The 17,764-nt window shown below is 38.3% G+C and overlaps 1 protein-coding gene across 1 annotated transcript; it reads left to right on the top strand.

Annotated features, from left to right (window-relative positions):
- The first annotated feature begins 220 nt into the window (after positions 1-220).
- LOC588851 (diphosphoinositol polyphosphate phosphohydrolase 1) lies at positions 221-16,909 on the top strand. The gene is made up of 4 exons (XM_788515.5): positions 221-493; positions 2,394-2,504; positions 12,850-12,979; positions 13,825-16,909. The coding sequence occupies exons 1-4, from the start codon at positions 317-319 to the stop codon at positions 13,926-13,928; spliced, it is 522 nt and encodes a 173-aa protein (XP_793608.3). The 5' UTR covers positions 221-316; the 3' UTR covers positions 13,929-16,909.
- Positions 16,910-17,764: the final 855 nt, after the last annotated feature.

Raw genomic sequence — 17,764 nt, 5'->3', positions numbered from 1 at the left:
CAATCATGTCAACTGGCTATTTACAATCATGTACAGGAATGTGAAATGACAAAAAATCATATAGTCCATGTCATCCTATTTTAATTTAAGCAACCCCTCCTAGACACATAACCTGCAATTGACCAATCAGCGACAACATAATAGTCTAGTTGGTTGTGTACTCACGCGTACGGTTTCAATTCGCGCGCGCGCGTACGTACGTACGTAAATTAAGGATTATTATGTACACAAATAATCGGGATTGAGCAACTGAGGAATACTTCTTGTCGAATTTGTCAACATTTCTGCAGAAATTCTGCATGTTGTAGCAGACGAAATGCCTTGTGATACAATATCACCTAAAACCCACCATCTTCTAAGCATGCTAAGTGGTGTTGGTTCAAAGGATTCTACCATTAACCAGTATAAACTGAATCAAATTCGGACTTATTATCCGGATGGCAAAAGGAAACGAGCCGCTTGTCTGTGCTTCCGAAACGAATCAAAGAATGAGGTGAGTTAGCTTGATTGGATTTTTATTTTTCAATTTATTATATTTAACTATCAAAGCTAGACCTTAAAATCCATGTGGTAGACTGTTCAAGAAATTATTAAGATGTGTTTTGTGAGGGCTGGGGAAAATGTTAGATTTTTAATTGTTAATTTGGTAGTCTATTGGATTTTGCATGCATCTTTGTTTAGCTCCATGTTTTGAAAATTTATCTGAACTGAAGCCTGAGCCGAGTTGAGAAAGGTTGCATGATGATTGATTTTGTATTCTATTCATATTTGACCTAAAATTCATTGTTTTAACATCAGACACGACTTACATATATTCGAGATCTTGGTGGTTTAAATATTATCTGTATCTATGGACATTGTCAATGTTAAACCAGGCCCCTCTCCCTCTCATCCCATTCGCCTTCTGCGCCCCACGGCTCTTCTTATGCCTGTAGAGATCTCCCACGTGCTCCGCCCAGCCAGACGGCCGGGTATGTTTCTGTATGGCGGTGGTCTACGTGCCTAGCTTACACTACTCATATCGCCAATGGTCAAATCGCTATTACATACACACGGTCGTCATTTTGGTGCGACACCTATGTTTTGACGCGACGTTGAGAGAGGGAAAAGGAAATTGCTTTGCAAAATAGTAGATCGTCTAGGCCTAGTGTTCGGATGTTGTAAAGTAATCCAGGCTTTGTTAACATTTATTTTGTTTGAAAAGAAAGAAAGAAAGAAAAAAAAGAGTGATGACATAATTTAATTGACATAGCATTTATTATTATTATACTAAGAATCTAGTCTAGATCTAGATTCTAGATCTAGATGATAGATCTAGAGCCTCAGAGTCAGACTCAGTGGTCTAGATATTCTAAGGCCTACCTGTCTTTACTCAGTCATGGCATAGGGGTTCAACAATCTAAATATTTATTTCAAGATACACTAGATCTATGTTCTTTTATTTTCTTGTGAAGAAAACAAATGTTTCTTCTTCCAGAGTAAGTATTAAAGTGCTGCTTCAAGGTGATGAAGATTAACGCACTGGTTGTGTGTCACCGTGTGTGTTTATTGAAACTGCAAACTATTAGCAAAAATGAATGTCCAAAGAAATCTGGGAACAAAACTGAATACAAACAAAAGGAGGAGGGTTCTGATGTCTTAAAATCCTATGGTGCAAAAAACTTTTATTGTTTTTGAAATGTGTTTAAAACTTTAAAAAACTGTTCATCTACAGGTGTACATTGTATCTCTCTGTTGCGTCATTCAACTTGTACCAGTTGTTAGATTGCTATGGATCTTGAAATTCCAAAACAATTCAAAAACTGAATAAGAACAAAACAAGGAAAGTTCTAATGTCTGAAAATCCTATGGTGCAAAACAGTTTTATTGTTTTAGAAATGTCTTTAAAAAGCGATTTAGCTATCTCTCTTTTGCATCATTCAACTTGTACCAGTTGTTACTTTGTTAGATTGCTATGGATCTTGAAATTGCAAAACATTTCCATACAGTACAGTGTATGTACCACTCCTTTGAGTCCTCTCTTCATATCCCTGCCTTTAAAGGCTTTAATTGATATTTACAAACAAAAAACATAGGAGGGCACTCAGGGCAGTGCAGTATGGGTACTCCCATACTACATAACAATTATGAATGAGTGTAAAATAAAATGAATTGTTGCTAATTTGTTAAGAGAAAACAGAATAATTTGGAAGAAAAAAGTTAACTGCTACATGCACAGTTGAGTCAACTACTGAACTAGCATGTACCAACATGTACATGAATTTAAACTCTTCCTTTTTAAGTTACAACATGTACATGTATGTTTATCAAACATGAAGTTACATGTAATGACATCAATATCTATTTTCTTGGCAAGTGATGCAATTTGTGTATATTTTCTTCCTGTACCACAGGTCTTGCTTGTGTCTAGCAAGTCAAGTCAAGATTTATGGGTGATACCAGGCGGTGGCCTCGAACCTGATGAAACACCAGCTGTGGCAGCTGTCAGAGAACTAATAGAGGAAGTGAGTAAATTGTTGTCATTCTCAGTGACTTTCAAGTTGGATACCCCAGTTTGTCCCTATTCCCCCCTTGTTGCCCCTTTGTTGACACTTTTAAGCCCACTTTTCCCCTGTTCTAGCCACCTCCTTTGCCCTTCTGTGATCCTTCCCCTCGTTGACCCTCTAACCCTCTCATACCCGGCTGCTTACCCCTTTTTTTGTTATCCCCCCCCCCTGCCCTCTTTAACCTCATTGCCCCTCTTTCCTCCTTTTTGCCTCACATCACCCCTTTTTGCCTCACATCACCCCTTCCCTCTCCCTCTCCCTCTCATCACCCCTTCCCCCTCCCTCTCTTCACCCCTTCCCCCTCCCTCTCTTCACCCCTTCCCCCTCCCTCATGCCCATCTTTCTTTCTCTTACCATCTTCTCACCCCTTTTTGCCACCCCCCTCCCCCCCCCCCCCCCCCCCCCCCCCCCCCCCCCCCCCACCCCCCTCTTCACTTCTTCCCTCAGGCTCATATCCCAATGGTTTAAGAGAGGCAAGCAAATCTACCATTGTTTCCTAAAATTGGATAAGCAGGAAAACTATGTTTATGAAGATCACCTTGGGATACCCCAGTTTGTCCCCTCTTCTACCCTTGTTTCCCCTTTGTTGACACGCTTGAGCCCACTTTTCCCCTGTTCTAGCCACCTCCTTTGCTCTTCTTTGACCATTTCCCCCTCTCTGACCCTCTCTGCTCTAACCCTCTCATACCCGCTCTTTCTGTTTGTTATCTCCCCCTCCCCTAGTTTACCCCCTCCCCTAGTTTACCCCCTCCCCTAGTTTACCCCCTCCCCTAGTTTACCCCCTTCCCTTACCCCCTTCCCTTACCCCCTTCCCATTTCCCCTCATTGCCTCTCTTTCCTCCTTTTCCCCTTCTCCCTATTTCCCTCTTATTGACCCCCCCCCCCCCTCAGCCTCAGCCTCAGGTCCATCTACATGTATCCTCTTCCCATCTCTTCACCCCTTTGTGCCTCTCCACTTCTTCCCTTCTCTTCCCTTCTCTTCCCTTCTCTTCCCTTCTCTTCCCTCATCTCCCAATGGTTTGAGAGCAGGCAAGCAAAACCACCATTGTTTTCTAAAATTGGATGAGCAGTTTTGAAGATCACCTTGGGCTTTTTCACGTGTGAAGGAAGGCTGTAGTTCCTCCATTTAAATGATTTTGAAAATACCTGCGCTGCTGTATCAGTAGCCCGGCCCCCCCACTCAGAGGTCGGAATGACCGCATGCGTGTTGCCAAAATGTCCGGTAAAGGGGTACTTTTCGTGCGACAAAGTCCGGCCCGAGAATTGTAAAAAAAGGGGTGTATTTGACTTTTCACCCGGAGTTTTCTTTAAAAAGGGGGTGTTTTTCTTTTTTTTCTCTCATCTCTTTGGATTCCTGAGAAATTATTCCGAATTTAGGGGGGTACATTGAGCATTTTTCCTGATTTAGGGGGGTCTCCAAGGCAGGAAAAGCCCGCGAAAAGCCCGCGATAGGGGGGTTCGGAAATGTTGGCAGTCCTCAGATAGGGGGTGCTTTCAAAAAGAGGGTACGAGCATATGCGTACCCTAAATAACACTGAGTGGGGGGGCCGGGATCAGTAGACAACTTGTTTTTTTCTGAAAGTTCATAATTCCAAAAGTTTGTAAATCGTAATTCCGAAACAGAGATTTCCCATAGCCAGGTTCATACAGTACAGGGTAATTCTGAAATGAAATACATGTAGGGTTCTAAATTCCAAACATTTGTAGCGACTTTTGGGAGGATTTTTTATCTGAATCTTAAGACTGAAGGGTTCATGATTCTGAAACTGAAATACGGTTAAAGTTTGCTATTCGGAAGGTTTGTAAATAGAGTACGTACAGTGTACAGCTACTTCAGGAATAGAATTGAAGGGAATTACATTTTGATATTCTGAACGGTTCATTATTCCGAAACTGAAATAGGATTGTTATGTTAAAGGTTCGTAAATAGGTGCAGCCCTACCCTGTACAGGAATAGAACTAAATGGAATTACATTTTTGGAATTGTGAATCTTTATAATTACAACTTTTGAAAAATTTGGCAGTTAGACCGAATGAGCGACAGGCCAAATGGGTAGTAGACTTATTGGAGATTAGACCAAATGGAAACTAGACCAAAAACATGTAGCTATTAACCTTAATGGTCATTAGACCAAATGATAAGTAGGCAAAATGATTATGAGACCGTTTGGATAGTAGACGGGCTGGATATAGACCATATAGGAATAAACTAATTTGGTATTAGACAATTAAGTTGTACTTGTAGCCCAAACAGCAATTCACCTATACAGCCATGATACATGCATACCTACATTGTACTGTTTACATGTATATCGTTGACGTTGACTGTTCCTATTAAAGGTAAAGACCATAATTGGAAACGCCCCTAATTCAAAAAATGAAATGGAAGCTCTCATTACCAATCATGTGAAAGAATATGTTTTGACTAATACATGATGATAAAAAATTTGCCGGGAAACTGCCTACTAATTCATATATTTGGTAAATTTGTTTCTCTCATGGTCTGTGAGAGATATAGGGGACCCATATACATCTTTCTGTGTATAGTGCTTCTAGCTTTACGAAGAATGGGCCAAATTTCTTATCATTTTAATGATTCCAGAACCTTGCAGATGCTAGATGCTAGATGATCAACCTTTTCTGATCGATTCCACCACGTTTCTTTCACAATGCAATCGCATGACCATAACTGGTCTTTTCCTTTAAATTATGCTATGAACAGTGCCTCAAGTGGAAATACAAAGTTCAAAGGGGCACACCTTTGAGATTTGAAGTGAGCAAATAGACAGACAAGATAGATGAGTAGCTCCTCTGTTTTTATTTGACTCTGATGGATGATAAATGTATGGGTGTTAACATATTTTGCTGCCCGTTCAAAGAAAATTAAAGATAAGATAAACCAGGCAATCAGGATGTATTTTTTAGCAGGGTTAAACATAAACATTACAAAATGTTTCTTTGTCTTCCAGACATGTACAGTACATCATGCAGTTTTAAAAGACATGACAAATACACATTGTATACCTGTACATGTACCCAAGTCTGAAAAATGCAAAGTAATTTTTTGCTGTGCTGTGTGTACAATGTACATGGAGGCCTGTCAAAACAGTATAGTAAGCCCAGTATAGTATACAAATATACACTGCCTTGAGAGGTTCTGGTTAAAACTATGCGCAAGAGGTGACTCCAATAGTACTGTTACAGAAATTGGATGCTCGAACGATTAAAAAGGGAGGTCTGAATTGGAGACTAGCTTTAATTTGGGCGAGGTTTTTGGGAGTGTGTAAAAGTTTGGAGCTGAGGCCGAGGTAGTTTGAAGACAGACAGATTTTGTGAGAACTGAAGAGTTAGGAGCTGGGAGGATGTTGCTCGGGAGCATCATCAATTAGCCAAAGGGCAAGAACTAGTATAAATGTGAGTTAAGTGTAACTGTTATTAGGTTGTGGCAAGTAAATATATTGGATATCACCACCATGTTTCTTGTGAATAAACATCAGTTACTTAAAAATCATTGATCGATAACTCCTTTCTCTCAGAGACTGTAATTGTATGTGTGTATGACTTGGCCCTGGCCTTGCGTGAGCATTAATTTAGGCTAGACTAAACATCTACCCCTGCAGTCTTTAAATTCCCCATTTTCTTATAAAAGAATTCCCAAAAGTTATTACACTGGTGTCAGAAGTGGGATTTGAAAGGTGGAATTTTAGAAGATTGTTAGGTCTAGTTAGGGAATAAGTCATATTTTGATTGTAGTAACTAGTAGTATAAAGTTAAGATAGGTCAATGGCAGTAGCCAACGTTCATTGTCATTGCATTGGCATCGTACACCACTGCACTGCAAAAGCTCTGTGTGTATACGGGGAGCAACGCGTTGTATTGGTGTGTGTGTGTGTAGTAATGTTTTAGGATCGGTGTTTCAGTGCATGTGCTGAGCAAAGGGAAAGTTGGTAGTCCCGCAGGCTAGATACAGCTAGTCTTGCTTTGCAGACCCGATAAGCTACTTTTGTTTGGGGAAGTTAAGATATAACTTAGTAGTAAATTTAGTCACTTTAAGTAACTTATTTTGATGGGATTGTTTTATTTGCCATTTAACTAACTCAATAATTTTAATCCCCTTTAGGATTATATTCTTCTTCATTGGATTTTATTGTGGAAAAGTTTAAACTATACTGAACCTGACGTGAAATTTGTATAGGGATTTTAAATACAGTAGCCTTATAGTTTCCATTTATAAAACTTCTAAATAAAGCAAGAGTAGGCTCATGAAAGTAACAGGGGTTTAGGGTGATACACAGTTGTTGAAGTGACTATCGACTCTCAACCATGCATCGCTCACGGATCTCGTCACGTACGCGTACAAGAGGGAGGGGTCGCCTTTCGAGTCCTCTAGGAGTTGGCGCCCTCCTACAAGCGTTTGAGAAGTTTGCGGAAAGTGCCGTCAGTAACCAGGCTGAAATTATAGCGCACCTTGACAGATCTTCCACAGCACAGCAGGGTATTGAAAGGCGTCTGCAGGTGCTGGAAGCCAGAGTTGGAGACCAGAGCCCAGTGACATCACCAAGTGTTCAGAGAAAGCACGTAGAGGCCTCAATGATGGCAGAGGGAAACGGCAACTAGTCGTGTTCGAGGAGCAGAACACGGCTAGAAATGGCAAGGCTCCTGTCATTACATCCCTGGGTGGAGAAGCAGAAGGACTCTTCCTCAGAGGGGTGATGGTTGGCAGGACACTTTTGAATCAGCATACCCAATCTTCACAAGAAGGTAATTGTGTAGGTAAATGTGAGCGAGTTGATGTTGTCATTGATGTTGAATCTCAAGAGGAAAATGTTGGAGAGGCAGGAGAAGTCACAGGCGAGTTCGCTCCGCGTTTAAGGTTGCTGCCTGAAAGAAGCAGCGTAGGATTGTCAACGGGACAACCAGAAGAAACGCGGGAGTTGTTACTGAGACGACAAGACCTGTTCTCCAAGGGATCCATGGACTTGGGACAGACAAGCATAGTCGCACACAAGGTAGAGACGGGTGATGCTGAACCTAGTTTACCCCTAGCTAAGAGGGAGGAGGCTGTCAGAGCTATTAATGAGATGAAGTCACAAGGAGTGATAGAGCCAGCATCAGGAGAATGGGGTTCAATGATTGTACTCGTTAAGAAAGATGGCAGTATGCGTTTTTGCGTGGAATATCGATGTTTGAATCGGGTGACAACGAAAGATTCTTACCCGCTTCCTCGTATTGACGACATCTTAGATGCATTGACGGGCTCCCAGTGGTTTTGCGCCCTTGACCTGAAGTCCGGATATTGGCATCCTCGAAGGAAGAAAGGTATATCACCTAAATTGATGTCAGACTTGTGAGACCCTTACTCTGTTCTAAAGAAGATAAACGATGCAGTCTACAGGATTCAGTTGACGAAAAGGAGTAAACCAAGAGTGGTTCACAGAGACCGTCTTTGCAAGTACAAGGGACAGAAGGAGCCCTGGTTCCATGTAAGTGATGATAACTGTTCTTTTATCGCTGTAGCAACACAAACTAGTAATCAGGAGCATCCCAAGCTCAGCGAGAAATATCAAGTGTGTCAACCTGACGATGCTCTGGATGAAGAACCCTCGAGAGAAAACAGTCACGAGCATCAGCATCGTCAAAGGAATTAGTCTCCCAATAGATATGGTTGGGATTAGCTGGTAACTTTGACAGCTGTGTATCACGGTTATCACATTGTCTATAATTGTAGTGGGTTACATTTATACATAGTTATGGATTATTATTTGTAATCGAGGATATTGCTATGGTTAAGGACTTGGTTTTCATTAAATTCCTTGTTTGTTAGGTTTTAATGGTTATGCTTACGACTAGCTGGTTCTTTTCACATTAGCAGAGCTAGAGTGCTTGAAAGTCAGTACCTGCTTCCAGCAGGGATACAGCACAGTTCTGTGTGGGAAGTTTTCAGTGAAGTTGCTGTGTAACTGCTTATGAAACAAATATGGCAGAATTGTTTTGTTTTTTGTATATTGAGATTACAATAAGTTTTTATAATAATATTGCCACAACCTAGTTAGTTGCATTTTCTCTTATTATGGCTATTTACATAAAAGCCAATTTTCTGCATGTGTATACCTAATATACGCATATATGGTTGTACCACTCTGGTACACCTTTTTCTGCAAAAGATGTTATTTTGTTGCAGAAATATCTACTTGGAAGCCAGAATTGGATGGCAGATTTTCTCCATCACGTAGCTGAGGCCTGACGAGCAGATAGTGAGGTACCTTACCGAGGAAGCTTCAAGCCAGGACGCGAGATGCCAGTACCGCAAGACGCCGGGATGCCGTCCCAAAGTATCTTCACACGTGTCGGATGAGCGTATCTGGTCTCCATGGCAACGCGTGTCGGATGAGCGAATCTGGTCTCCATGGCAACGCGTGTCGGATGAGCGAATCTGGTCTCCATGGCAACGCGTGTCGGATGAGCGTATCTGGTCTCCATGGTAACGCGGTTCGTGTTTATAACGGTGAACAATTTTTATATTAAATGCCATGCAATTTTATGCAGCCTTACGAAATCCATCAAACTTTGAAAGCTTTTATAGTGAACACTTGCATGGACTATTAGTGGAATTTCATCTATTTGCATTGATTAGAGAAACAAATAATTGGTCACCATGAGTGATGACAGGACTCCATTTAGCTGAAGCAACTTTGAAGATGCAAATGAACTTAAGGAGTCAGACACTTATTCCATTGTGCTGCTGAACTTTTCGAATGAACCAGTCGAAAGTAGAACTGAGGGACCAACATTTTGGTGTTATTAGCATTCCTCAATATTGAACTTGTGAAGAGGAACACAATTGTTAAGTGTTCTTATAAAGGAGGACTTGTAGGAATTACATTACTATGATTTATCAAAGAGAGTAGAAAGAATGAGAATACTGAAGTGGCTTTCTTGCATTAGGTGTAATCACAGATGAGCGATTTACTCACCTGAACTCGAAATGTGGAATTGATTTGTGGCATTTCGTGCCGTTCTGTAAGAACAGATAATAGCAAATGGACGCTTTGCCCTTTTTTTCTTTCTAATGACTTAAAGTCATTTTGAAATCTATGGACAATCATGCATGATCATGTTTTTACAAGATCAGGTTATTTTGTAAAAACAATTTTGTTTTGTATAAATTCTTTTATATTGGCAGTTGAAATGAGTGTTTCCGCTTTGGCATATAAATTCAGAGTATTGTTATGTTTTTTTTCCAGGGTTGTACTTATGTGTTGTTGGCAACTCTAATTTTGCTAACCAAACCAGTTTAAAATGAATCGAGATATCCCATTTGTTGTTACCAAAGAGGACGAATACCAAACTTGATGGTTATACCAGAATAACCTTTAACTTTTGCCATATTTAAAGGTGATATTGAAAAAAAAAAAAAAGTGTTTTTGTTTATATCCAGTTTTTTTTTTGTTCTATAGTGATTATTACTTAAGTGTGCAACAGGCTGAACATGTTGACCAGAGTCACCAGACTGATGTGGAACAACAATTATATTCATGTATGATGTATTTTGTTCTGGTATACTGAGAGTTGAAGTCCAGTTTATTGTATTGATATTTGAAATTTACGATCAATGATATCAGGTAAGATGCATATGCTGCATGCTTTGTCTCATTTTGCAAGTGCTTTTATGTATGCATTCGCCACAACCTAAGAATTGTTTTGTGAGGCTGAAACAAAGGTAATTTATGTATGTTTATAAATGACTGTGCCATGCTAATGTGCTACTTTAGAAATTATGATGATTTCTTTCAGGTTTTCCTATTCTGTGTTTTCCATGCTTCACATTTTTAATGCTTCATATTTTTAATGATGTTGTTATTTTTAGATTTAGTATTTTACATTTCTTGTTATCTTATTGTTGTTTTACTGACAGGTTCCTGTTTTGAAGTTCCTAGTGTTGAACGAGACGTTCAAAGTTAAGGAGGGGGCAGTGTTACAGAAATTGGATGCTCGAACGATTAAAAAGGGAGGTCTGAATTGGAGACTAGCTTTAATTTGGGCGAGGTTTTTGGGAGTGTGTAAAAGTTTGGAGCTGAGGCCGAGGTAGTTTGAAGACAGACAGATTTTGTGAGAACTGAAGAGTTAGGAGCTGGGAGGATGTTGCTCGGGAGCATCATCAATTAGCCAAAGGGCAAGAACTAGTATAAATGTGAGTTAAGTGTAACTGTTATTAGGTTGTGGCAAGTAAATATATTGGATATCACCACCATGTTTCTTGTGAATAAACATCAGTTACTTAAAAATCATTGATCGATAACTCCTTTCTCTCAGAGACTGTAATTGTATGTGTGTATGACTTGGCCCTGGCCTTGCGTGAGCATTAATTTAGGCTAGACTAAACATCTACCCCTGCAGTCTTTAAATTCCCCATTTTCTTATAAAAGAATTCCCAAAAGTTATTACAGTACTATTTGCTGAGGGGCGCAGCCCCGAAGCAAATGGTACTTTTGGAGTCACCGAGGCCCATAGTTTAACCAGTACCTCGAATAGAAGGCATGGTATATTTGTTTTATATCCTGCATCAAAAAATTATTTAAAAAAAAAAAAAAAAAAAAAAATTGAGTAAAATATTTTGTTTTCATTAAATAAAGATTTGAAGAAAAAAATTGATTCAATTAAAAAAAAAATTCACAATTTTTTTTCAACTCCCAAATAGTAAACCAAAATAGTACTCTCATATAGTACTTTCTAAAAATAGCTCAAATATTTTTGGTCATGTGATGAGCTCTCAACCAATCAAAAGCCAACAAATTTTTGATGCAGGATATAATACAAACTATAACAAAAATAAAAAGTCCAATTCTGTTCTGAGTGAAACCTTTAAACAAAATTTACATTGAGTTGAATTTTAGTTTGAAGTTTTATTATCCAAACAAAAAGTAAATCAATAACAATCAAATGTGAATTTTCAACATTGAAAGGATAAATGGAACCAGAAAATACCATTAAATGCTAATCGACATTCATGAAGTAACATTAAAAATGTAACTATTGAACCAAGTTATTTGATTATTTATTGGTCAAGATATCTGATCGCCAGTTCAAAATGAAGATGTTACTCTTTCCTTTGTTATTGCTATGAGGGAAAATCCCCTGTTATGAAATCACGGATCTAGAACCATTTAGTGCAATAGGTTGGGATCCCCCGGTTATAGTGCTACCTGGGAGAGAGATGACGTATGACGGGAATACTATGGACATGCGCACTTGCTTTGTGTACATCACTTGCTTACCCACATGGCGATCACATGCACAGCAAGTGTTATGACTAGTCTTGCTACAGTGCTCTATGGGGATGCCCGTGTGTATTTTGCTATATCTTTTGTGTGCTCGCTGAATGAAGAGCTTGTGTATTCATCTATCCACCGATTCTACCCCCTGATATTTAGACTACGGCAAAGAACCGTCGGATAATCATTCTTTGCTGCATAGATATGCATTATTCATAAGGCGAATCTTTTGATTGGCTGTCAGCGAAGGAGCTAATGAATATTGATTTGTTAGCAGCTACTGTTGTACAGAGCTGCAATTTTCTGTTGGAAAGCTTTCTTTTTGACATATTTTGCTTCACCTTATGATGAATTTGTGTGATAAAGTTTTTCATTAAGCTGAGCTATTTCTCATTTCAAATCATAACAAAATCTACCATTTAGAAAAAAAAATACATTTTAACTGTTTACATTGTACATTAAGTTTATTTTTTGTCCTTCAAAAGAAGCTAGAAATTGTTGACAATCATCAAAAAATGGGATATCATAATACATTATACATGTACATGTACACCAGTCTAATATTGTAATTTTTGTTGTTTTTAATTTTACAGCAACTTACAGTGTAGCAACATTTAAAAGTGTTTAGTAGTTTAGAGATGTTTGATAGTCATATACATTTTGTAAATAAAATATCAAGAAGCATTGATTCATGTCTACACAAATCAGGTACCTGTAGAAATTAAGATTATGATGATGATAACATTTTTTTGCCATCTATAATTTATATAGTTGCAGCTTCATACAAATATACTCCACTGCACTTACAGTAATGCATACATGTAGTATTACCGGTATATTATTATCCCAGTTGCACATGTACACTTTTTAGTTGAGCTGCCATAATAAGACAATAAATCACTCAAGACCAGAAATGTCATCCTACATTCAGGTAAAGTATGCATGCATGCCTTCGCAACTTGTCTCCTGATCAGAAGATCGAACAAAATCCTTTAATAGATATTTTCTTCCCATTTTGTCCTTCTTTGCAGGCGGGCGTGAGTTCGAGATTGGTGAACTTTGTGGGTAACTTTGTAGATGCATCCAACAAGCACAGAACGTCGGTGTTTGCTTCAGTAGTTACAGAAGAGTTTGATTCGTGGGAAGATCGAGAAAGGATAGGTAAGCGATGTTCAAAGATCTACCTCCATGTCTTATGTTTTTGTTTGTTTTTTTGTTTTTATTGTTTCACATTCCACAAAATAACAATTTACATGTACATGTATAAGGTCAGCAAGATAAAGCATAATGCCAAAAACTATGATGCAGTAAATAATCGGTTACGTGAAATACATGTATGAGGAACCTATTAAAAAGCAATGCTTGTACAATATAGGTTCCCATATACATGTACCAATGATTGTATAAAGAATTACAATGCAATGAAAAAAGATGAATCCGGGAAATATAATTGATACACAATGAATACCGGTACAGGTTCGTGGTTACATAATAGTCATAATTGTCACTCGAGCGAGTGATGTGTGTTTTATGAATGAATGAATGAATAAGTAAATGAATAGATGAATGCATGGATGAATGATCAATCAATCAATCAATCAGAGAAAATAGATTTAGATTAGTAAGTAAAAAGATGAATAAATAAATGCATATAAATGCATATAAATAAATAAATCACTTTATCGCTCAATCAAGTTTTCTTGACTCAATGGGATATCTGTTTACATGTAGATACCACTTCCCCTGTTAAGGGATCCTCTTCTTCTTCTGTTTTCTGTACACTCCCAGTAGGCCTCAAAAGTTCAGTTCTTTGGAAGATCAAGAATGAGAATTATTGACCAGTACCACTCTCCTTGATTTCCTCCTAAACTTGAGAAGGTTAGATGAATAAACAAGACGTATATTCAACTTCTTGATATGGCACACATTGGCAGTGCCAACAACATAGCATCAAGTTATTTATCTTTTATTCATTCGTTTGTTTCTGCACCCGATTTACACTCCAGGGCGATGTCGAAGGTGGTTTTCTGTGGAGGAGGCATCAAGGAGACTCATAGAGTACAAGCCGTATCAGGATCAGTATCTGCAGGTTGCCATAGCAGCAAGATGATCTGCGGCGGGGGTTTCATCCGTGGGGGATGAAGCCTAAAGATGTCACCATCATCATCCAAAGTTTCTTCAGGAGCAACATGCAGTGTCTGTGAGAAAAAGCGGGAGCTGGTTACCAGCGAAGATCCTGGGGGACGTTTCACAAAACTTGTCATCAGTGACAAATGACAGTTTTTGTTATAAGCTACTGAAATCCTTGCTTGTGATTGGTTATCAGCACATCCCCCTGGTTTAAAGTTTAAGCTCTTCACAGTCCCACTGCCTAAAGCTAACTGATGTGTGTGTACATTCTGCCAAAGAGTTTTGATAACAGAATGATGGTGAACATTCAAACACTGGGAAAGAACTCCCTGCCTATTTATCTGCAACCTGTTTACAATGACTTCATGCATTTTACCTTTCGCTCAAGTCAGATTAGATATAAAGCCTGACGTTGCAGTTTTTGGTGCTAAGCATGGACAGGAATCTTTGCACTTTTGAAAGTTGACAGTGGATCAATTCATTTGGAGACACCCTGGATACCTTTTAGTGAATACATGTACCTTGCATTACAGACTGCCTCAGCCAACTCATAACTACATGTACTGTACATGTAACTATGGACAACTCCTCTTCTAAACTCAGCCTCATTTTCATTGTACATACAATTAAATGTACATAAATATATTCTACATGATTGGATGATCATGTGAGCAGAGTTAGCAGACATTGCAAATTGATATACCATAACTTTTGTGCTAATGATTGGGGGGGGGGGGGGGAGAGAATAAAAATTGTACTTTTGAAGGCCATTTGCTCCAACTGTTGTAGGGCTGCCCTTATGTTCCAAGCCAACTTTCTTGTACCATGGTAATCATGCCAAAATCATTTCCTGGATCTGCCATTGATGTGTTCAATACATAATCTATCCCCATATTGTTTTCAAGAAACAAGGAGGAAATACTGGTTTCATTCTTGTGTATTCTTAATCAGTACCTTTGCACATGCGTTGCAGTGTGTGCTACAGTATGTGTACATGTACATACATGTCATTAAAGCTTGAACAAAAGCTAGAGGATTTCAATGGTTGTAAATGAATACTACATGTATGTACATTTGATGCATGTGAAGTACACTACAGGTACATGTACATGTGTAGGGCATTAATTATATTGATCTTATGCTTGGATGGGCCATAATACCCTTATATTAGAACTTGATACATTTATCTTGTTTGCGTTTATGTAGACGAGAGATAAAAGGAAGCTGTGTTCACTTGACCTTCTTCACCTATTGAAAGCTTTTATAAAAGTCTCTGTAGGTTGACCAACTTGACCGGTTATTGTTCTTATTATTGATTTGATAATTCATTTGACCTCAAGACAACACGGCCTGTACTTCTCAATGAATCTACATACACTTGGTATTGGTTTGCATGTTTATGAGAAACCTTGAGCGGTATTCTTTGACCAGTATTTGTTTTCTACCAGTGTAGTGCGGTACCACTTACAGGGTGTAACAATTTAAATCCGGTCAATGTATTTGTTGACGTTGGTTTAATTTCCTGGGTAAACTTGACCTGGACTGACCATTGAGTGTCAAATATCAATTTACCGGGGTATTAATTATAATTTGGGCATGTACATGTACCTTTACATGTTGGCTACATACACTGTACAATGTAAATGTACTGTACTCTGTAAATGTACATGTATAGTCCAAACTTTGTTTGTGCTTTCCTCCTGGCACTTTGCCAAGCCTAACCAAGAGCATTCAGGGCAGAGCTCATCAACTGTCTGATATCATATCAAAATCTGCTGGGTCATGTGGCAGTAAATATTGACGATAATTTTACAGAATTTACCTGTTGGTTTTCTTCTTAGAAGTGTTCACATGTCTATTGTTGTCCAAAGATAATTCCTTTTGAAACATCAGTTTATCAAAGACCTTGCATACATGTAGTACATGTAGTTTGAAACCTTGTATACAAATCGAATGTGTCATTTCTTTCAGGTTCTCTTTGAAAAGTGTGTTCATATTTATTTGGCTTCTCATGTAGGCTGAACAAGAGCACCAATTGCACCAGATACGAATTACAGATCATTGTCAATTTCCATTCAGATTTATATTTATTTCTTGTATAATTTCTTAATTCATTATTCTAAAGCAAGAAAAACCTCAAGAGTTTATTTTTAATAGTTATTTGTCTTACACTGTGTGTTCATGATAGTGACACTCTACTTTGATTTTACATGTGAGTATTTTTTTGGAATTCTTAATTGGCACCACTGGTATAAGTTGGAGGTTTTATTTATTTGTATTAAAAAATTGTAACTTTGTTATCATTAGGTCAATATCATTCTACGGATCATTCCTGGCCTTCTATAAGAATTTCACATCTTGTTATCATAACAAAACAATGAGGGAACCGTTATCGTACAAATACATGTGTCAGAAATGTCATCTTTTAATTCTTTTTATCTTGAAATACCTTGGCCTTGCCCTCCCACATGTACAGGTAGATGCATGTTATGGAGTCATCTAAAAGAAGGCAGGCCCCCATTAGTATGCATTATATTTAAGTTCCCTTCAATAAAGAATTGTCAGTACTAGTTACATATCTAGAAAAACAAATTCTTGTAGGAGGAGAATTTCTATGCACGGGGCATTTTTGTTTATTTGTTTGTTTGTTTTTAAATCTAAGATGGTAACACTTTCCATTTCTGATTAAATATTAATAAAAACATGAACAACAGAAGAGAGCAACTGGATTGAAAATCAATTTTATTGCAAGAAAATTTGACATACGTACATAAAGATGTAGAATCTGTAACAAATAATGTGAAGCGGTAACCATTGTTCTAGACGTGAATTGCTCAAACTTACATACATGTATGATAATAATTTTCATGTACATGTATATTATTTGTATATATATCTAAAGAAGAATATGTTTTACCAGGCTGCAGTGGCAATGCATAAATAAAATCAATGCAAAAAACATACAAGAGTTGACTGAATATTTGTTATAGTCTCTGTGTAATTTATATACACCTGTAGAACTACATGTACAGGATATCGTCGATACTTGTAATAACTGACTTTCCTAATTTCGGTACAAGTTGAGGTTAATACATAACTGACTTTCCTAATTTCGGTACAAGTTGAGGTTAATACTTGACAGTAATATAACAATTAGAAAGGCTACAACAACACATTACACAGTAACCCCTTTTTTAATGACATAACTGCCAGTGCAGGAGTCAACTTCTGAAATAATTAAAGGTATTTTCAGTGATATAGAGAAGAAATGGGGGGGGGGGGGAGGGGGGTATCGTTGTGCGTAGCAGTCTGCACTGTGAACCTACTGCATGTTAGTGGAACACATCGTAAGCTCAGGGGGGGGGGGGGGCGGTATTTCATCAAGCCTTAACAAAACGATCTGCAAATCGATCCGATCGATTTTAAAGGCCTAAAATTGATTGCGATTGTAGGCCCTGTTTCATCCAAAAAATAAAATAGATTTTAGCTTAAAATAGATTTTATGAAACTGTTCGCAAGTATCAGTTTTCGGCCTTAAAATTGATTTTTAAAATCGAAATCAATTCATGAAACACCTCATTGTACTTCTCTTCTTTGACACAGCCAGAGAATGACAGAGCTAGGCCTTAATCAATGTTTTGGAAATTGTGGCTAAATGTCAAATTGTCAGTTCCTGGCTGCAGACTAGGCGCTGTGGGCTCCTGGATATTGTGTCATTTTTAATCGAGCGGCGTCATCTTCGCCCTGGACTTCGCTCATCTGGCCTTACTCTCCAAATGCCCATTACTCATCTCAAGGGATATGGAGACCGAGCAT

This window comes from Strongylocentrotus purpuratus, unplaced genomic scaffold, assembly GCF_000002235.5.
Source record: "Strongylocentrotus purpuratus isolate Spur 01 unplaced genomic scaffold, Spur_5.0 spur5_scaffold_13, whole genome shotgun sequence".
In the NCBI taxonomy this organism is placed as follows: domain Eukaryota; kingdom Metazoa; phylum Echinodermata; class Echinoidea; order Camarodonta; family Strongylocentrotidae; genus Strongylocentrotus; species Strongylocentrotus purpuratus.
Note: the sequence above shows the minus strand (reverse complement) of the source record. Positions and strands in the feature narration are given on the sequence as shown.